Source organism: Cyclopterus lumpus, chromosome 22 (genome assembly GCF_009769545.1).
Source record: "Cyclopterus lumpus isolate fCycLum1 chromosome 22, fCycLum1.pri, whole genome shotgun sequence".
Classification (NCBI taxonomy): domain Eukaryota; kingdom Metazoa; phylum Chordata; class Actinopteri; order Perciformes; family Cyclopteridae; genus Cyclopterus; species Cyclopterus lumpus.
In genome coordinates, this window is record NC_046987.1 from 13887523 (window position 1) to 13910596 (window position 23074).

At 41.7% G+C, this 23074-nt stretch overlaps 1 protein-coding gene across 6 annotated transcripts in view; it reads right to left on the reverse strand.

Moving 5' to 3' along the window:
• The window catches only part of qkia (QKI, KH domain containing, RNA binding a), a 68212-nt gene that overhangs the window by 23977 nt on the left and 21161 nt on the right, over nt 1-23074 (reverse strand). For all 6 annotated transcript variants that reach the window (XM_034525327.1, XM_034525329.1, XM_034525331.1 and 3 more), the window contains exons 2-4: nt 21475-21617; nt 11891-12007; nt 4569-4712 (exon numbers count right to left, since the gene is read on the reverse strand). In XM_034525327.1, the coding sequence (XP_034381218.1) occupies nt 4569-4712; nt 11891-12007; nt 21475-21617 (404 nt within the window). The remainder of the gene's footprint in view (nt 1-4568; nt 4713-11890; nt 12008-21474; nt 21618-23074) is intronic.

Genomic DNA, 23074 nt, shown 5'->3' on the forward strand with positions numbered 1-23074 from the left:
AACGTAGACAACATAGTCTGAAGCTTCCTTTATCAGGCCTATCTCCCATAACTTAAATAGCATAGCGTGACTTCAGTTCTCGCTACAACGCGAGGAACATCTACATCCCCATCAGATAAAAATAATAATATTCACGAAAGACCAGGATCTCCAGAAAAAGACTCACGCATCACCGCAAAGCATAATAAAAATGCAATTCTTCAGAATTCATGAGGATCAGTACTGGGTGGTCGTTTCCAGGGTAATGCGGTTACATTCATATTTTAGTATTTAGCCTGATTGGGATTTTTTTTACATCTGGCAATGCAACAGAATTAAGTGCATCTTTTTCTAGAGCAGCAACATTTGAACTGAAAATAATGCAAAAATCAAAGCCATGGTTCACTGACAATTCAATTAGATACAAATCTAAGGACTTAATTTTTAACAAAAAGAATCACTACATCCAACTATACTTGGGTGACATTTAGATGTACCTAAAAGCAAAATACAAAAACACACACAATATCTAAGAGGAAAAGGTGCCTCTGGGAAAAAGCATGCAGATGGCCTTGTCCAATTGCCTGCCTGTCACTTTCCCGTAAGCCCTTCATACTGTGCAGTGACCTGAGGGAAGCAATGAGAATCATATCCATAACAATGTCCAGTGTGTACATGCATCAATCAAACCCACACACAAAATGAGCTTGAATACACAAAAAGGCACACAAAAACTGAAACACACCCAAATAGATCCAAGTGTGCGAGGACCCAAACACAAGCTCACTGTCATCTATCCAGTCACACATGTCAATACCTCCTGCAGTGAGAGAGGATCACATTTTTATTGACTTATGCCTGTTAACCAGTATGAAGCCAGCTTGTCATGTTCCTAAAAGAAAATCGAAAGGCTACCAATTTTCTTTCACCACTATGCGTAACATTCTGTGCATTTAAATGTCTTTTGATATAGTTTCGTGGCATCTCTCGGCTGACAAATTTACTCAAAAAACAACTTGTGGTGAAACATGAATGAATGTTTTATTTTTAGTCACATTCCAATAAATAATGTCAATACAGGAAAAAAAAATACCTGTGTTGACAATTTAATGACTTAAGCTGCAACATGATCACATGTTTAAAACTTGTATAGAAGTACAGCAGCGGTTGTCCAAATGATTCTGGCTGGATTTTACCCAATTAAGGAGTTTACCGTCTGTGAATGTGCAGAATTTCATCTCATGTTTGGCCTTGATTGATGATTAATTACACTAAAACTACTCGACAGTTGTAGAGCCCTGTGATACCCTTTGTGCATGCAGTTGTCAGGCCAAGTCTTATTGCACAACTCAGCAGAAGATCATTAATAACATATGGAAGTCATTTGGATAGATTGGATTTAAGCGGGTTCCTGTTTAATAAGTCAGCAATGAGCCGCTTCTTATTTGTGATGTTGACATCATTGTACATCATCATGAAATATACACAGGTCAGGTTTTCTGTCTCACTCACAATTGGCCAGGGGCTGTTGTTGATCAAAGGACAATATCTGACGACAGGTCAATCATTCTTGCTCTCTCGCCCTTCTAGGGACCGGGAGGGGAAGTAGTGCGCCCCATTCAGGGTTTATGCATGCAGCTCTGCAAATATGTGAGCGGAGGTTAGCTAAAGTGCAGTAGGGCTCTGCTGCCGGCTCCGTTTGAGGGCCTTAACCACAGACTCAAGGGATGAGCAGAGCATCTTAGTGAGTGTGTATGCGAGTGTACGTGCATGCATGTAGAAGTATTTTTCTAGGCATGCGTATCCATGTGTGCTATTCAGTGTGTGCATGTACAAGGGCAGGATCAGTGGAGTAAATCCACACTTGAAAGAGTAGCTCAATCTGGCTCTCATCCCCATCTCTCTCTCCCTCCTTCCGTCTCTCTCATCTCGCCGATGCTCCCCTGACCCCAGTTCATGGTGAGTTGAAGAGTTCACAGGAATAGGGAGCACAAGAGCGCTGTAGACGGCAAAGGGGAACCGTTACACTTCCCATCAGCACCTCTTCCAACTGTAAATCAATCTCTGAGTAAGGAGCAACCATATAATTGACGTGTTGTACAATAGTCAATATTTCCTCAACCTACACACTATCACTTATTTACAGTGTGCATTTAAGTCACACTTGGTTGGTCCCATATCTGGTTGAAACATCGTTTGTTTAGGTATAATAAGTGCATTGTTAACACACACACACACACTTTTTTTTCATGTCAGACAACCTGGCTCCTAATCCCAAGAGAGTGAATTATAAGATTATTTAAAAGCAAAATTATTATAAAGCCTTTAACTTCAATTTACCACAAGCTTTGTAGACAAAACCTATTGGTTATTGTTGTATTTACCCTCTTTGTTTAATTGCTGCAGCTGATTCCTCCTCAACAAGTAAAGCCTGTTGCTTGAAAGGGAATAAAAGCATAACCTCACTTTGTGTTTCCTGTGCAATTTAATAAAGGCGATTTTACAGTGCTAAATGTGGAGAAGATGCCCTTCATTATAACAGTGCGTTCCCAGCGTGTACATAGTTTAATCCCATCTAGTTTAGCATGATAAAGGGCATTACTGCCAGCCAGCTCTACTGCCCACCCACTCATGTGTGCATGCACATGCACGCAACATGAAGAAAATAGTGCCTCAAGGGATTCAAGGTTGGATAACGCACCAGAATTCAGGGACGGGATTACAGTTATTCTTTACACACTATGTCACTTCTAGTGATACTTATTTGTCATACCCTAAACCCGTGACAGGCCATTGAGGTAATAGATTAAGAGTGAGGCCTCTATTGTAAGCAGAATGAAAGGTCAGATCTAGAAAACTAAACATGGTTTATTTTTATGATCAATACTAAATTATGGAGTAAAATGTTTTAATGTTTGGAATATATATAAAACCAGAGACACGTGCACTTGTTGCTCGTAATGCCTCAATAATTGAAGCATTTACAGGTGAATTTGATATTCTCAGAAAACACACATTGTCCATCTAATGGAAGGATCTTTTCATTAAATTAAAATGAACAAAGAATGCTTGAAGGAAAATGGCCTTTGGTGGATTGCAATGGGTCATTAATTACCTCCATAAAACCTCCTGTTTGAATTAAGGGCAGAGTGAAACAGAGAGAAAGATTTTATTCGTGTCTCAAAAGAGCTTGAAGCTGCTTTCTTGCTTTCTTGTGTGTGCGAAATAAAAGAGGAGAGCTCCGCCTGAACCCAATAAATGGTTCAGGTATTGAATCACCAGACCATCTTTGAAGCACTTGTCAGGCTGCAAAATGAACAGAGATTTCAAGAAAAGTGAGGACGCTATTTTTATGGCACTCCATTTTAACGAGTGTTCGCCAAGAGCTGTCATTGACTTAAAAGCATGCCGAAAAGGGTTGTGTGTGAATCATTCTGCATCACACTGTTGCTTCCAGGTGGCTTCATCCTCAAGTTTGTGTGTGCATGCACATAATTGTGTGTGCATTTGTGTGTCAACATATTCTGTGTGTACATCTGAAACACTCCTTCTCTCAGAAACAAAACAAGTGCCCAAATGTGTGAGGCAGAATTATTAGACAAGCAATCCGTAAAAACTGACGACATGAATTGACTATCTCTACACAGTCAGTCTGGGCTACGGCCTCGCTAGGACAGACAGGGATATCCCAGCCCGATGGCACCTCTTGTGTCAGATCTTACATCCATAACCAGTGCAGTTCCAATGAAAAGTTCATGGCTCTAGATAAAGCTAAAATAAAGTTGAAACAATGTGCTATCATTTCGCAATTTTGCTGTTCAGCCTTCCTGGCCTCCTCTGTGCATTTGTTTATAATTTAAAAGAGGCCATTTCTTTGAGGTGTCACTTACCCAGTGTTTGCATCATAATTCTAATAGAGTACAAACATTGTCCTTGCTGCCATTTTTTTTAATGTAAATTAAGTACATGTGGAACATAATGTTGTATTAACAGGATAAGGGTCATGAAGGAAAGCAGCTTAACAACATTGCGGTTCAAGTGATCTCTTGTTTAACTGGGCATTGGCTGGCCCCATTTCCGCAGACCACCAAGCCCTGTGCATTGCCACCTGATGGCATATCTGGGCCTTCAGCTGCCCTGTCCACCTGGTCACCACAGTTAACAGGGAAAATACAAATTGCATGCCAAAAAACTATCAGCAGCTATCACTAGTGGCACAGTGCAAGAGGAAGTTGAGGCAGGGGGGAAGGCGGAGATGAAATGTGGCAGTCACCGGATGCACGTAGGGGTAGCTATGTTTTTCCACTCCACTGGGGGTACGGCCAACCTGTTCTCCTGGTCTATATATGGAAGTAAACAGGATGCTGACAGTGGGATGGCGGTGGTGTTCCATATGTAGCCAAACTATTTTGTTGTTTGGACTAAGATCATGGAGCATAGAAAGGCCTATCAGCAACAATAAATCGGTCTACATCCTTTGTGTCAACTTCCTTGGAAACTCAGACGGCTTTTCTTGTTGAGCATTAAATAACTTACAAGGCCATAAGCAGCTACCATTCTGCATGATTGTGTGTGGGGTATGTACTTACAGCAGGTACGAGAAGCTTCTTGACCTCCTCCACCGCTCTCCTCATCTTGATCTCAGCTCTGCCCTGTGTGTCTTCCACTGTGATCAGGACATGAAGGTCTTCGTTTAAGTGTTCCCAGTTTGGCTTCCCTCTGTTCTGCTCCTCCTGGACCGAGAGAGAAAGAGAGAGAGATGGTGAGTGAATGTGACAGTGTGGGTGTGTAGGAGCACCAGTGCCGTAACACAACATATCAGAGGAAGGCATACACAAAGGACGATGGAGCCCTGTGAAGAGAAGCAGAATGACAGGAGTGGTCCTTTAGTCAGCTATTTAGCTTTAACTTTGAAAGGACACCCTTCCTTAATAGATCCCTGGCGTCACAGAGACAAAGACGACAGCTAGCCCTGCAGCAATTAATATCAGTGAAAAGATTGATGGGTGTAGGGATCAGAAGGAGATGGATGGGGATTTTTTTTTTTATCCACACCAACTTAATAGTATGTATGCAATTATGATACAGTTCAAAGTGCCACAGGAGTGTGTATGTGAAGGTGCACACACGTGTTTGCGTGGACAATACTGTTCAGGTAACAGAAGCTCCCCGGGGGAGTCGTTTTCCCACCTGAAAAGGCTGCGCTAAAGCACTCAGAGGGTGCCAAATTGTAGTGCTAGCAGTCCCTGAAAGGCAAAATGGTCTATATTCAAAAATGACATCAAAGCTCGATAGCCTTTCAATCCTTTTCTAGATTTGAATTGGGAAGGCTGAGGTTGAAAAATAGTGCCCGTTTTACATCTTTCAGGTGCATTCATGTAAAGCCCAGTCAAAATCTGACTCTTTTGTGGAAATGGGATATGTAGAGAAATATGGTTTGCTTTGCATTTATTTTATTTTTTTAAACATGCTCCTCCATTTAGCAGATATGGTCCTACCTCTTCAGGTTTCCCCACTGACAGTAAATGCAGTGAGCAGACACCAAGAGCGGTCTAAAAAGCCTTTGAGGTTGTATCGCATGTCACTGAACAACCATGAAAGTCAGCGGTTTGAAAGCTGACTACTTCCCCCTGAGGTGAGGAGTTAAGGTCTAGGTCACCTAAACAGACACAACCTAAAGATTCTCGGATGTGTGACACTACATTAAAATATCAAGATAATGTTAGCGTGATAATATTTGACAGATTTGGTAAAGACACAAAAAAAAGAATGTAAAAATGAAGCAACTGAAACAGTTCAAAATAAGAATTGCGATTATTTTTTTCTCCAAAAGGAGGTCAGAGTTTCAAGCAGTCAACCGCATCCCAGTGTTCTTCACTCCCGCAGGTTTGTTCAGACTGTTGATGAACACTGTAAACCCCCACCCAGTCAAACCACCCCAACTTCAGATCACTGCTCATTTGTGAGTAGTGAGCCAGTGTGAGTGTTTAATTAACAATGCATTGTGGTGCTCTGCAGGGGGTCCACCTGACATGATTTCAATTATGATTTCGCAACCAGCCCCACAGAGTGAGAGGCGAGCACACTCACACACACACAGCTTAGGGCTCGAGCTGAGTGCCACCCTCCCGCTTTCTACTCCACAGAGACCTGTTGCCATGGCACTGCTCTTTACAATACACACACGCACATACACCGACAGGAAAGTTCAATATTCCACTCTCGTTTTCCCCTTTTCCACACAGGGGGGAGAGCCTAGTTTCAGCTGTCAGGCCATTATTTCACAATGGCTGTTTGCTTATGGCCTATTAGGGGACAAGAAGGTGACTCAGCATTTTCTAGAGGGGACTCAGACAGACAGGCCACAAAGGGCTTCCTCTGAAAGCAGGGCACAGTATGAAATCACATCGTAGATACATAAATGCACTATATTGACAGATTGTTGCCAAGTTGGACCCACAACAAGATCACATGTTCAGATTCTGATTTAGTTAGAATAATGGGCAAAAAGATCCACACACACACACACACACACACACACACACACACACACACACACACACACACACACACACACACACACACACACACACACACACACACACACACACACACACACACACACACACACACACACACACACACACACACACACACACACACACACACACACACACACACACACACACACACACACACACACACACACACACACACACACACACACACACACACACACACACACACACACACACACACACACACACACACACACACACACACACACACACACACACACGACTGCCTGTGAACAAGGTCACGCTGTGCCCTCTGAGAGAAAGTGACAGCATGACAAACAGGAGGAAGGGTGGAGAGCACTGAAGGGAATTCTGGGAAGGCCTTTGAAGAGAATGTCCATGCTGGCCCACATCAAATGCCATGGCTATAACCACATCCTGGAGGGTAATCAGTTTTGTTAAAATATGTAGCATGAATAAATAGCTCGCACATGGCATCTAGAGACAACATCCAAGAATAGGATCAGAGGGCAAGACTGCTGGTTATATATGTTGCCCGACGTCCATCATCCGTCACACCCTCGAAACTGGAAGAGATCCATTCTGATTACCCTTACAGACGCATAACAACACAAAGCGTTTAATTATTGTTGTTGTGAATGAAGGTCAGAGTTCTACGTAATATACCACCCTGCTGTCTAAATAGAATTGTGGACTATGTGACGATACCATTTTATCCTGGCAATATTACATTATAACACTGGCAAATGAAACAGTTTGGACTATTTCAGCACGGTCCTGCTCTGAATAGTCCCTTCTACTTTGATCCTCAAGGACATTCCTAGTTGGGGTCAATGTAACTGAGGCTAAATGCCAGCACAGCAAACAGGTGCAGGGGCATGCAAGGACAAGAGAGGGTGGCTGTAGGAGAATGATAACGACAAAGGAATATGAAATAATATATTAAATGACAACTTTCTAAAATTCTTTCTACTTGACTTTAAGTGAGACCTTTAAATACTTTCACTAAATTGAAATAAAGCACGTATTATTGATGCACGATGACCGTGGTCTACTTTAGTGATTGCTTTGGGCCGGATCTCTTTTTATAAAATATATCTCCAGGTGGAAAGTCTAAATCAAAGTACAAAGGGGACAGGTGGAGATCTACAGAGGGCAATCCTGAACCAGTCACCTAAATGCTAGACCCTTGCTCTGTGTAAAAGTGTGTGCTATTTGCCATCTGTGTCCTCAACCATTGCCTTCTATCAAAGAAATGTCCAGCCAACAAACCCTGAGGTATCAAAAGTAACAACTGGAACTTTCTCTTTTATTTTCACATCAATATAATAGCTTTCTATAAACTCTGTTATGACCCAGGGTAAAAAGCATGTTTTGCTTTGCTTTGTGCCTCGACTTGTGCCTTCTTCTAATTGCAGGTGATTGGACAGCAGTTCTTTATGGGGTCAGACTTACAAATGCAAACAAAGATTTACAAATGCGCACAGAACAATTTACAAATATGTTCGATTTACAAATGCACACAGAAGGATTTACAAATAAATTAAGACTCACAAATGCACGCAGAACGACGTGTCTGTTTATTTATTTGCCAATCGCACTGCATTTGTTTGTGGATTGCTTCACGTGTGTGTGGATTTATGAGACTCCCCTGCCATGGCTAGATTCGCAAATGCACTTTTTTAAAAACATGCTCACCCTGAAGAAATTATGACACAATAAACAACTATTGTTCCTTACAAACTGCAGCATTGGTCCTAATTTGGGAGGTGGGGAGACCCGTCCGTATGCTACGCTCCGGCTCTCCTAGGCCGGGCGTAACAACTCTTAAGACAAAATTAGCTTTCATTTGCACTGGGTCAAGTAATCAGAGCCCAGGAGAAAAGAAAAGAAAACAGTCAAGTCATCTTAAACTTCAAACAAAACAAGTGGGCGTGCTACAGTGCCAGCTGGCCAATCAAGGTCAACATATCGATTGGCAATGTCACATTTTAGTCTATTTTCTGGCAGGGGTTTAAGATCCAAACCTGAGGCTTATTCTGTTCTGCCAGTGACTGTGCTGATACCACATTTAATATGTGGCAGGATAATAAGCAAAAGAAAAGAGTATTATTTCATTTGATATAAAGCATTCCTCAAAGTGCAGTTCTGAAAGGACATTTAGTTTGGCTTAATGTAAAACGGAGGTCTTTGGCGCTAACTGTAAAATAGAATTAGGGAATTGTTTTTGCAAAAGGGAGGGAAATCCCTATTCCACGAGTGCATTGGTCGATATAACATACCTGTAATTTAATTGCTGTTGTTCTTGATGTTGTTTTGTATTAAGCGTGACTGTAGGAGTGAAAACCATGGGGACTCGAGCTGCCATATTATATAAAGGTTTGATTGAAATAAGTCGCCAGGAGGAGTCCTTTTCCCTTCCAAGTGTTAAGACAATAATCATCAAAAAGGTCCATCCCTTTGGGCAGTAACTAAAGCCTTTACAAGATTTAACAACAAACAAAGAATAAGGGCCCAACGCAAGAGACTGGAGGAGGTTTGAGTGTAGTGGTGTCATAAACACCTTCAAAGAAGTACTATCCATGAAAATAGAACGTGATTCATCCTGTCAACAAATGGGTCAAAAAAGGGGGTCTAAAAGTCTCAATCTAGAGACATTACAGGGATGTACCTGCACTTATGGAGTCACTCTCACAGGCAGCTTATTATTAGTCTAGTTTGAACAGCGTGTAGAGTGCAGTCTTGAGACAGGTTGTTATCCTGCGTTCGTCTCTCCTGTCTCCTATTATTTGAGCTGAACGTCAAGTCCCATTCACACACCAGTCAGTTCAGTAATTTCATGATGTTCATACTGGGAATGTTGTATCAATATATAAATCATTAAATAAATGTATAGTTGTCTCCATATACTAAACTAAAATGCACATATTAGTGAAATTTAGAATACAGTGTTATTTCAATACAGAGTTTGTTGGCATCTAAAAAACTTAAAACTCAAAGTTCCTATGACTGAGGCTCAAGACGAAAGTGGTAACAAAAATGGTAACTTTAAATTTAGTTAATCTTTGTTAACCTGCTCAACTTATGCAAGCAACCACAGGTAACATTTCTTTTTCCGATAAACAGAAAATAGTTAAAAGCATTATATTGGTTAAGTACCACATTTTTCTATGAGCTTTTCTTCTCTCGCCATTGTTCTTTATTTTACTCGGCTTCTCTCCCTCAGTCTTTGCTCGTCTCTCTCCCACCGCATAGCTCCAGTGAGCCGACTCCCCGCCAGGCAGTGCGGCCCAGGAGGGAGCAACCAGCTGAATTATTGAGAACATAAAAACGCTGCCGCTAATGGATCCTGAATAAACACACTGGCTAAGCTGCTCCTGCGGCTTCCTCTGCTGCCACGGGGCATCAAGCTGGAAATACTGAGGACGAGGCTGCAGCGATCGGAGGCTACGTCGGAGGCTTTGTCTGGGGCTGAGACAGCCTGGCCATCCAAAAGCTTTTGGAGTACAGGGAGCTAACCTGACAGAGATCCTTGTCGGGAAACCAACAAAAGGATGTAAAAAATGGCCGACCATTGGATGTTTTTTTCATCCACTTTTGTTCAGCTTAACCCATCGTTGCTGTAAATATCTAAACCAGACACCACAGTAGTCTAAGGTAAGGGACAGGAAGGAACATTAGGAATATAAAGCCTTGTGTAGAAAGCTGACAATCATGTAATTATATAGATGTACTAAACTGCTGCCTTAAAAAAAAATAATATCGAATTTACTCCATACATTCTACAAACAACCAGCCAGGACTATTTATTAAACATTTTAAATACAGAGTTATTCCCTGCCCTCACCTCAATCGAAACAGATTAAATACATGACCCTGCTCTGCGGTATTTTTGCATCAATGTTTAACTGCGCTGGGCCTTTGTTAGCATAATAATTGCGCAGAGCCTTTGACATGTCATGTCATGTCATGTCATGTCATGTCATGTCCAAACAAACTGGCACACGTCATTACGTTGAAAATGGTTATTCATAGATTCATGAAATGAGCTAAATATAACTGTGTGAAATGTGTGTGAGAATGTGTACATGTTTGAGCATTTAACTATTTCTGGATCTAATTCCAAAGAAAGAACCACCGCAGAAGCTGATAATGAACACACTCCGAGGGAAACGATCAGAGGAGATCAAAATTAAAAGACGAATGGAGACGACAAAAAAAGGGAAGAAAACGCTGCCCCTGCAGCAAACTGGGGCTTCCAAGATTATGACTCAGCTGAAAATCTGTGTACATCTGTGTATGAATCCTGTTTGTTGGTTTGCACTGCGGACTATGTGTGCGAGTGTGTGTAGAGAAGGTGATTCCCATATGAAGAGGGACGAAATACACTTCACTCTGACTTATGGAAATGCACTTTAATACAGCACCACTGCCTGGCAAATCAGAGCAACTAGGGGGAAAGGGAGATTTGAAAACAGAGATGCAACTTCAAAAAAGGTGTCATAGAAAACTAAAAACAAAACAAAAACACCCGAAAGCAGCAATTATAACGCGACTGAAGCCCATGGGCATTATATACACATGCTTGAAATACCACATTTCTCGTAACTGACAATTTGTCCTCACAGTAACTTCTAAGTACATCAGCACGCTTTGGAATCCCATGAGGAAATGCATTTAAGTTTGTGTTGCTGTCATATGCCAAGAGTCCACTGTATAGGCAACAAAGATTACTGCAAGGTTGACCTGCTAGTGGGGCAATACAGGACAACAGAACATAGTGTGGCCGACTTTCATCAGCATTGTTTTACGACAGTCAGCCTCAGTTTCTTTAAGTGTTGTGACGTGGCTGTTTAAAAAGGCCCAAATACTTTGCAATTATTCCTCAAATGCAGGTAAAAAAAAAAAAAAAAAGTAAAACGGCTTTTGCCTAAGTTCACCCCTTGGGTCTAAGAATATGTCCACACATAACATTAACGTTTTAAGTGTCCAACCTCAGCAGGTCCAGAAATAGAGGCTGCCTCTGGCCTTAGCTGTCTGCCTTACTACTGCCATCTGTACTTTCCACTGCACAGCGTTTCGCAAACAGCCATATCAGATGTCAGAGTGCAGCCACCAGGCATGAACTGAGCGAGTGTCTGTCTCAAGTCTCTACAGTGCAAGCTGGATGTTTGTGTGACAGCAGTCCCAGTAAGTTTCATGTTATTGTTTCATATCTCAAGACAGAGGATGAATCCTTGTGAAGAAAAATGCAAGCTTTATTTTTGTTTTGCTGTAGGAATGTACTTGTGTAAGTGGATTCTACTGAGTCAGATTCATATCAAGAGATAAAACGTCACACATTAAGCACACTGCCATACTGATGAGCTTACCTTCTTCTTGTCTCTCATGGAGCTCTTGCCTCGCACCATGATTTTGCATCCTGTCTCGGCCTCCAACTGCTTGGCTGTGAGTCCACGAGGGCCAAGGATTCTCCCCACAAAGTTATACTGCAGATACAGAGAGAGAAACAAACCAGTGAGTCTAGGGTTGAATGTGGAGTAGGATTTAACAGGATGTCAGTGTATGAAATCAGACCACAAAAGAGAAAGACGATCAACAACAAGGGCTGAATACAAATGGTCAAGTCCATTTTGCATTTGCTCAATACGGGATAATAGACAAATTGCGTGTACACGTATACAAAGATTTCACTTTCCAGAGCTTCCAGCTTCCAATTATTATAAGAGCTACCTAATAGATTCATTTAAAGAATTTATTTTTTGTTTTTGTTTATCTGCCTGGACTTGATTTCCAACCACAGGCTATACTGGGGTTGGCTTGTGCTCACTTTACTGTCCCCACGAGCCATCGAAATACTCTTGAACAAAAAATTTAAAATAAACTACTGGGAATTAGTTTGTGTGGGAAAGGGAGGACGAAAGCAAGTGGAAAATTGGAGTTGGATGAGTGATGAGGGGGAGGTGCGTTCTGAGGTGAGGTAGTGTACTTGACAACATTTTCTTATCAAGGCCCCCTTTCACTGGTGAGTGGATTTGGAGCTTTGTACCAAAAGGAAACGTATTTACTGTCTTAATCCTCTCCACTTGAAACTGGCTTCCAACGGGATAAAGGGAAAATGTGTTAGCCAAACTAAAAACAGAAGGAAAGGAGGAGAGCTGGTGAGCAGTGACAAAGTAAACAACCCCCAACACTTTTTTAAAACATTTTATTTGTATAGTATGCACAGCAGCGTCTGGTGGAGAGCACTATGGGTAAGATTGTCTGACACTGTTAAAATGGTATATTTTTACTTAAGCATATTTTCAAAACTATTACTCAAATGCTCACTGAAATAGCTTTCCTGAACAACAATAATTCATAAACAGTCACATCTGCTTTTGCACACCACCTCTACACAAATCCAAAAGGCCATCAGAGCAGTCATATTTGATTACAGAGGGATCACAAAGTTGATGAGTATTTCCCCTAAACTACGTGAATCAACAATTGTGAAGTCAAAAACTGCGGGCTGTTGTTTTTCCTCGCCCCGTCACTGGGCTTGCCTGCAATCACAGCCCGTCTCATGCAGGAAAGACACACCCTGTGGCTGGAGAGATGCTGGAGTATCCCTGTAGCATGCAGCTACACAGGCGTATGCATGTGTGTCTCTGTCACAAGGCAACTGTCTGGTTGGTTAACTCGATTCAAGGAAACTGGTGAAGAGGCTATTTGTGAACGTGTGCGCCTACTGAGGGATGTAGGGGCACCTGTCCTCTGAGGTCAGTCACCAAGATGCAGGTGGCCTGCTTCTGAATTGTGTGCACGCACATGCACGCACACACACAGCCTCAAGGGGAGCAGGAGAGCGCTGTCTGTCTGCATCACAGCACCCATAGCAGACAAGAGGTGAACCCCAAGCTGTGGGCATTATGGTGGTGCTGTGGTACTCATACACAACCACACACAGCATCTAACCTATTACACAAAGGCTACAGTGGTAATGTCCTGGGTGTAGTTATACAGCTTACCCCGCTAGCAAATAAAAAACTACATATATATATATATATATATATATATATATATATATATATATATATATATATATATATATATATATATATATATATATATATATATATATATATATATATATATATATATGGTTTTAAAAGTGTCTATATTTATGTCGGCTTCTGGCGCATGTATGACATGTGACAGTTCCCAGCAATATCTTCCATCAGTACAAATATTATCAAACGTACCCAATATTAATATATGAAATACATACAGTAGCTGAATTACAGAATGAGTCAAATAAACAAGACTATGGGAAGAAGTATATCGGATCAAAGATATGGAGGCGCTCGCTTGTTAGAATATGCCAAAATGGCATAGACCATCTCACATTGTTTTATTCTCTGCCCTTCTCTCACTTTGTTGCTAATATCACCCCGTCTCCGACAGTTGAATGCATTTCTGTGTAGACATGAATATGTTGACGACAATTGCACTAGACAGTAAACAGGGGGCGTGATGGAGGAAAGCTGAGCCATTATGAGCGAGGAGGGCCAACACTGCCACGACACTCATAGTTTTCCCTCTCTAGATGTAGAACTGAACTTTATCTGAGAGGTTGCTCGGGGATAAAGGATTAGAGCAGGCGTGCCTGTGGCTCAGGTTTTATGGCCACATGGGTGTGTATTAATGACAGAGGCATGCATGCACAACTTCACAAAACACATGCTAGAGGGGGGCACGACCCAGAGCAGGTGTTGTCTTGCCAAGCAGTTACCACAACTTATACTCACAAACATCACTAATGAAAGTGATGCCAAAATAATCTCAGCGATGAAATAAAGCTCAATGTTTTTAAATGTTTCTAGATGGCTCTCTCTGCTCTGCACTGACACCCTCATACATTGTTCTCAAGGATGTTGATGGGCTGTTAGAAAAGGTGACCTCCATTTAAAGCCACTGGAATGTAGTGACAATAGAGAGCCAAGAGGGTGAGTTATCAGAAGGGTGCAGGGCCATTGAGCCTGCCAGAAACTCCACTCAGTACAGCTCGAGGATACAGTGCCCTCTATGCCAACTACACTAGTCGCTCTCCACCTCTTCTTGCTAAACTATCTAGCCCCCTACGTACTTGCTAAGAAAAGCTAGTTTTTCTTCTTTATTTCTGCTGCTACATCAACTCCACTGGCTCCCAGGACTGATGTCTTTAAAAAAAAAAAAAAAAATTATATATATATATATATATATATATATATATATATATATATATATATATATATATATATATATATATATATATATTCTGGGAGCCACCATGTTTTATTTCCTTTTTTTGCACTTTTAAAAAATAAAAAAGTAAAAGTGTGATGATTATAATCAATGATTATGTTTTTTCCCCCACTGCTGCCTGATTTTTCCATATGACTAGACAGAGGAATGAGCGCCATTCTGGGGTTCAACAACGCAGTAGCAAAAAAATGATGTATGTCAACCAGCTATGTTTGATCAGGCGCTACCGTCAGACCTCATCTGGTGAACAGAATAAATGCTAAAACGTTGTGCTTTACTGATTAGCAAACTCAGCAGTCTCGTTTTATTTCTGTATATTGGCTGCACTCTAATCTTCAAATTCTTTAAATGAGAAAAATAAATAATTAATAATAAAACACACAATTTTCCTTTCTCAAGTACTTTTTTCATTACAAATTCCCAAATACAGAGAATCACAGTATATACAAACATAGTTTGTGTGCAAACACCGATGCACACACTTGCACACAAAGCCCCCTTCAGGACAAGGGCTTACACTGACATTAAAGGGCCTTTGTTTAGCCCCAGTTATCGCTACTCCACAGGCGGGTTTTGCTGTGAGCATATCTACAGTGTGTGTGTGTGTGTGTGTGTGTGTGTGTGTGTGTGTGTGTGTGTGAGTGTGTGTGTGCACAATGTATGGAGTGAACTATTGCAGACACCCTCAACACCTAGAACTGATTGTTGCATGGGTTTGTGTGCGCATTGAATGTGTGTTTGTTTTTGTGAAAACTACTGAGAAACAACAACAGTTTCTCCAACAATGCTCAGGAAAGCAGAACAATTATGCCGTTGACAACATTTGTTTGTGGTGGTGGGGAGACAGGAAATGAGATCATGCTGAGGGCTCTGACTGAGTGCGCGCAGAGCTTATCGAAGAGCGGGGCCAGGCCAGGAGAAGAATACCAATCACTTATTAGCCGGCCTCGCTGGGCTTATGGAAATCAGGAACAGTTCATTCAGTGCAATGTATCAAAGCAAGTTGGAATGTGTGGTTGTACCAGGCACTGCCATCTTTCTCCTGTTCATCCCACGCACTTGATTCTAACCCTCCCATAATGTTATTATTAAGTATTATTGTGAAACAGCTCATACAAAAGTAATGGCTCACCATTTATCACAGCAAGACTCCCTTTTTCCTCATACCTAAGATGTGTTCTGTGTCATTTTACTTCAGGTTACAGTATTTGGAGGGTTCAAAGAGGGCACAGAGTTGAACATTGCTCCTTTCAATTCAGTTTATTTTATATAGCCCAATATCACAAATTAGCCTCAGAGGGCTTTACAATCTGTACACATACGACATCCCTGTCCCAGGACCTCACATCGGATCAGGAAAAACTCCCCAAAAATAACCTTTCACAGGGAAAAAAGGGAAGAAACCTTTTCACACCTCTTTACTGTATCCATTCATAATGTCTGGAAACTGAGCAGGCTTCCTTTTCCTCTTTATCTTAGTATACAGGATCATGCCTTTCGTCTTGTATGTATAGGCCGTCCTCCTATGTGAATGGGTCTCCCATAGCACAAATCAATGTTTCTCTCGGTTTACACACAACCTCCTCAGCCACCAGCCAGCTGCCTGCATTTCATCACTCATTCATCTTTGGGTGGATATATTTCATCGTTCAATTACTCCATCTTGCTTACTTTCGATTTGCAGCCTGACCTGATCCCCACAACCCATGCATACACACACACACACACACACACACACACACACACACACACAGAGAGCAGCTCTACATACTTTTTCCACACAGTAAACGGACAGGGAGTGGGAAGGAACAGACAGGTGGCTAACCTACAGCACTTAGCATGCTTTAACTACAGGAAGGAAAGAGGAGGTGAAGGTGAGGGGGGATGGAGTCAAAATTAGACTTAGATTCCAATGGTGACATTTTCGGCCTCAAAGCCCTATAGACTTCAAAGCGCTCTATTCAGCACATCCAGCATTTAGCACCTAATCCATGGCTCCTTTGATAATTCTGTTTGGGTTTATTTTGGGGTTGGAGGCAGGGTGAAAATACAGAGGAGGAAAGACGGAGAGATGGAAAGCGTAATGATTGATGTCGGCTGGAAGTTTGGAAGACATGAGTGGAGGAAGCACGGAGCAAAGTTTGTGAACTTTTGGATAAGCCAGCTGCAGAAAGAAAAAAAAATTACTAGGGAGACGCGTAACAAAATTCAGTCTCTCCCTCGGTGTTCGTTTTAGTGTGAGATAATTCAATAGAATTAAGTAAGTCATCAGAAGACTGCCCTTTCACAGAGCTGAGAAAGCGGTGAACCAATGATCTAAAAAATCCTGTATCAGTGGAATCTTGTCTGTGCACACAGACGCTGTATGTGCCAACACTACGTCCCTGGTGCAGCCTTTGATTCCTGTGTGGTAAACCTGCTTCCTTTGTCCTTCATCCTCTGTTTTCACCTTTCAACCGAGAGACCGACAGAACAAGGAAACACTAAACACAGCTTACTTAAAGTTTTGTAATACGCAAGCAATCACTGGCATTAGAGCGGTCTAACACATCTAACAGTTTACCCTGTTGCCCTTCATCATGTTAACTGACTACAACAAATAGAGTCATCTGTTTAAATTATCACTGTAATTGCCCTCCTCATCAAATATCTAACTAGAAGACCATCCGTTCATCAAATTATCATCATCATGCATGGATGGATAGCAAGAGATATACAAATCCTCCACTCTGCCACTCTATCACTGAGTTGAGATGAGGTGTGGGACGGTACATTTCCAGAACTCTGGTAATGACTTAAGGGGGTCAGAAGGATATCAGGAGCTGGCATGATAAGTGATGACACCCTCATGGGAACAAGCTTAATGACTTTCCCTGTGCAGGGAACTGGCTGGTTTTGTCCGGGCAATTCCTGCCTGCTCAAATCAGAGTATCTTCTTGGGATTTTCTCAAATCTGTGCATTGCAGTCAAAGTGAAGCATTACCGGGTAATAAAGCGCTGCTATCCATTTTGCAAGGGCACCGTCGCTGCATCCTGTGCTTTGCGCATGCCAAGATGGGTTTAAAGAAATACAAATAAGCCAGAACGTTTTTCCCCTACACCAGAATGATAATGTGTGGAGCCAGACCTTTCTTTGCTGCTGATATAGCAAACTGAATTGGATGTCATAGTAAGTGCACACACACAAGTACACAAATATACTCTTGAACCATTTTAATTTTCTACTGCAAGAGTGTTTGTGATTTATGAATTCTGCTAAAAAATCTGAGCAAATATTTAATATTAGTTTATAATATCTATAACAACAAAAGAAACCGATCTTCAAAAAGTCTAGACTTGCATGGAGCATCAAACAAATGTTCTGTTAAGGACCTTAAGAACAACTTATTGGACTTATCCATATACGTGATCATTCTTTTCTGTCAGGCCTTTTTAAGCTGGGGAGAGGTCAGACAGTCCTGTTTAGCAGTTGCTCAAGAGCGTACATCTAAATGAATGAAGTCTCATTTCACAGCAAAGTGGGTCTGTTAGTGTCTGTGTATTTTCACTCCTAAGCATTTTGTACTAACCAGTGAACTGCCCACAACCCACACGAGCATTTAACAGTGGGTAAATATAAATACACAAGGGATAAAGTAGAGACAGAGACGCACGTAAAAGACATGTCACACATCCTATCTGATGCCTGAAGGTCAACAGAAATGGCATGCTGAGGTGTCAGTCAGCTGGCTATCTGTGTGTGTGTGTGTGTGCATGTCCGTTAGAGAGAGCACGTGAGCGAGGGTGTGAGCTTGGGAAAGACGCAAAGCCACAGATAGCATTTAATTGAAGGTTGAAGTCATCAGATAGCCTGCAACTCAGCTGTCAGTCAAGATGCAGTCACCACGGTGACGCTTTACAGCGCTCTGCACCACTGAGGACATCAGGAAATGACTGACTTTGAAGAACGGTGAGAGAGAGGGGAGACAGAATGAAAGGGACAGACAAACACATTTTCAGCCAATGTGGGGCAACCAGGCAAGTACACACAGGCCAGAAGAGGGACACACTTAAAGGAATTAGAGTAGAGGCGTGCTGGCAAGGCTAGTTATTTTGGTTTAAGTGACATGCTGCACTGCATCCAGGCACCAGGAAAATCAAATTATCTACTGGTGAAACCAGAGCAGGGGACGCGTAGGTGAGACAGAAAGCCTAATCCAGCAAGTGTGACCTCTGTATAAGGATATAGCGGGTAAAAGTAAGTAGGAGTTGTGTTTTTAAATGAAATAATTCGTTTAGCTAAGAGGGGCTAAAGGGATATGTGGAAAGATGGAAACATAGTTTGTATGGTGACAAATCTTCCATGGTAGCGGAGATGTTGCCAAGAAAACTAAACCATCATTTCCTGCTTTCTTGGAAGAACCTAGATTTGTATCACCAAGACACCCACAAGCGCACACACATATGCATAAGCCTTTTTTTTTTAATGCGTGGAATCTAGGAAATCAGATGGAAATGGGTGAGGGGGGAAATATTCCCCGGTCTAATAATGATCATTACAGTTTCCTATCCCTATAGCAGTGGGCAGATGGGGATAGGAAGTTACATGTCTTCTCTTCCTTTATCAGTTCTTTCCTCTCTTCCTTTTCACACTGATCCTACATCATCTCCTCTCTTACCCCACCACAAAATGATTGTCAGTATCCTCTTTTAAAACTGGATATAGAGATACTGTTGACCGGGCCGTGTTTGTTTTTGATTCTATTTGTGGAAGTCTGCTAAACACACTAACACTTTATCTGCCATCGAGTGCTGCTCAAATTCTAAAATGAATTTTCACTTTTAAGTCTGACTACCCCAATAGCCCAAAGGGCAGTGAAAACAGAAAAGAGTAGGCCAAAGGTATGCCTGCACTTATTACAAGTTAAACTAATATAATTGGAGTTGTAATAAGGTCAATTTAGTTATAACATGAACATGATGTGCATTTAATTGTGTATGCAACAACAGTTTCACAGTTAATGTTAATCTTGCCCCAAACAGCAGATGTAGGGATGTAAAAAATAAATTAAAAAAATTCAATTTAGACCTGCTTTTGATTTCCCCTGGTTCCAATCAGCACATCCATATATAATCAAAGCTATTTGGCATTTCCCTCTTTTCTAGCAGAGTTAACGACCACACTTGGTGGAAGGGGCGAGCATGTGTGTACCTAAAGAGTGGAAAAATGTCTAAGTGAAATATGTGCCATTTTACATCACCATGAGTGTGTATTGTAGTGCGTGTATAAATTAGTGTCTAAGGTCATCAGTGAGTCATCTCGGCAACCAGGACGATGCCTAATTAATTTAGCTTTCACGGCAGCTCGTAAACACAATACAGAGTTGTAGCTCTGCACATAGCAGCATAGCACATAGAGCAAAGGGAACAAGGGTCACCTGAGGATGCCACATTTTTAATAGTCTGTGGAAGAGAGAGTGCGAGTGTCTTCACAGCCACAGATCTCCCTCACTCTCCTTTAAAACTGTATATGGACATTTACAGGCTCATCACAAAACTCGAATATAAGTAAATGTAATGCATGCATTTATAAAACCACACAGGCATGGTCGTACCAGTAATCACATTTTGCTATGAAATACAATACCAATATTTTGTAGAAATATCATAGACAATTGAAAAAATTAAACAAATATGAATAAGGCAATTGGCACAGAAAGGTAGCACCAAGTTCAAATATATGATTCTCACAACTAATTAGAGGACAGCCCAATGACCTCAAGTCCTGGAACTAGAGATGAAAGGTGACAAACTGTGTTGTGGTTGGTTGATTTAGCTTAAATTCAGAGGCCGGGTCTGGTCTGAGGGACAGCTGGAGCTAAGCTGATCCCAGCCAGTCCCTGGTGCCCTTTATCAATTCTGTCAGGGGGAAAATGCAATCCACGCCTGGCTGAGCCTTGTCCTGCTCTACACTGTCTCTTATCCATCGTCACCTCCCTTCATTCATTTCCTCACTGCAAGCTGCTGGGATTACGAAGAGAAACGTTGCTCCTCAAGACGTGACACAACCATTCATGTGGGCGCCAAAGATTAGCATGAGGACAGAAAGGTGGCGGACAGGTCAGACCCTTGCAAACACACTACATGGCTCTACATATAGAGGCAGACACACAAACACATCAATCATTCCTGAGACAAAGCTTTACTGACTTGCCTTTTGGTTATGCTGCCACCATCCTCCTCATCTCTACAACCAGCATGATAGCTCCATCATGTACTTTTCTTTGCCAGCTTTATGTGTGCATGTAAATGTCTTTCCATTCTAGAAAAAGATGTCTACGCCACAGCTCTAACCAATGTGAGTGGTAAGATTTCCATCTCATTCCAACTGATTATTTATGGAATTGCACTTTACTTTTCATGACACCACTCCTCTCAATCCCCTCCTTATCTCCCTCTCAGCACTAATCTTAAACTGAGTCGGCCCATAAACACCCCAGCATGCCATGTTTTCCTGAGTCCAGGACCAATTTAGACTACCACCTGATACAGCTTTCACAGTAGTCATTAACAACGTAGTCATTATTAGCAACCGTTTAAAAAAACAGCATGAATATTAGTTGTAAAACAATTAAGGCAAAAGCACCAATAGTATTGGCACTGTGATACATTTGCAATAGCGGCTACTTACATCGGGGTACTCTTTGACAGGCACAAACAGTTTTTCCTGCAGGTGGACGATGGGTCCAAGAGGCTCAGGCAGCTCCAGAGGGTGTCTGTCCACAAGGCCATTCACTGAGTCGCTGTACATGTCTTTACGCACTCTGTTGATCTCTGAAACACACAAACATGCACAATTGGGTAAGCAACTGAAGAGAAATCCACCATCAAACATTATTTTTTATTTGGCATTTGATATATCACTGTCATATTGATTTTTACTTCTAGGCAAAAGCTTAATGTAGCATATAAATCGGTTGTAAATAAAGAAAAACTGAAAATTGTCAATTGCCTTGAGTATTGTTTGCCTTTTATAGACAAACAACTGAATACTGTTGTTTCTGGAGAGTACTATAACAAACAATGATCATAGCCTGCAAATAAATGACAGCTGAGCATGGATGCTTCTTAATAGCTGCAGTTTACAGCAATTTTTTTGCTATGACTAAAATCTGCAAATGTGAATTGTGTGCGTGTTTTCCTATATGCCGGAGACAAAAGTTAAGCGCTGCATTATTTAGCGGTCAAGGCCAATGTCTTTCCTTTCTGCCTCGTAGTCCCTTGTGGCTGATCCCTAATAGAGCAGCATGTGTGAGAGGCTGGGCAGGTGCAGAGAAGAGACGCCTTCAGATCTGATCCCTCTGTCAGATAAAACTAATGGACCTCTCTCTCGTAGCTCATACAAATTCACACAGTAGACAAATGCTGTGCTATGCAGGCTTAAAAAAAAATGAAGCATCCATTCATCCTGCCCGTCCCGTTTGTATTTGTGCGAGTGTTTCACAGTTGAATGCAGATCGACATTTGCAGTTGTAACACCCGTTATTAGAGGACATTCACTGGTCACACATTGTAACTTCCCACGTATGCCATCACTATACAATGCCGTTGCTGAACGAAAAAGTTAATCAGCAATAAAGGGAAGGAGAAACGTGATTCAAATAGAGGCATCTACAAAAGGCAGGTTTTCTTTTATGAAACAGATGAAACGAAGTGGTAGGGGTGAGGCCTCAAGGAATGACGTGTGTCTGGTGGAGTCGGGGAGGGTGTTAAGCACTATTTCCATCTCTCATGAGACTTTTGAGCAGTTGGGAGCACTATATTAAACTCGAGCTGGGGGAACCTGACACTCGAGGCTTTGAGGTCAGGCAGGCTTTTCTGAGGGCATCTATAGTTAAACCGTGTGCAAAATTGTAAGGTGGTCAGGCTTGCATAACTAGGTTTTAGTCCTTGTCAACTATACACTTTTACAACAAATAAAAAAAAAAGAAGGAATTTTGCAGGAATAACCTGTTTTCTCTTGGATACAGTCAATGACAAATGTGATAGATGGGCTCACGGACACTGACCAGCATACACACAAACATCTGGCCTGCAGGATAACACCTGTGGGACACATCGGTCCTGTACAAACATGCCAGGAGACTCGGCCCAGAGCGACTCATTCCCAAATAACATGACCTCAGCACTCTGCGGTCCGCAGATACTCCCAGTAGTCCCTAAAGATGAATTCATCCTCATGGTATCTAGCCCAGAAGACAGATTACATCAGTCCTAACCAACAACAGTGG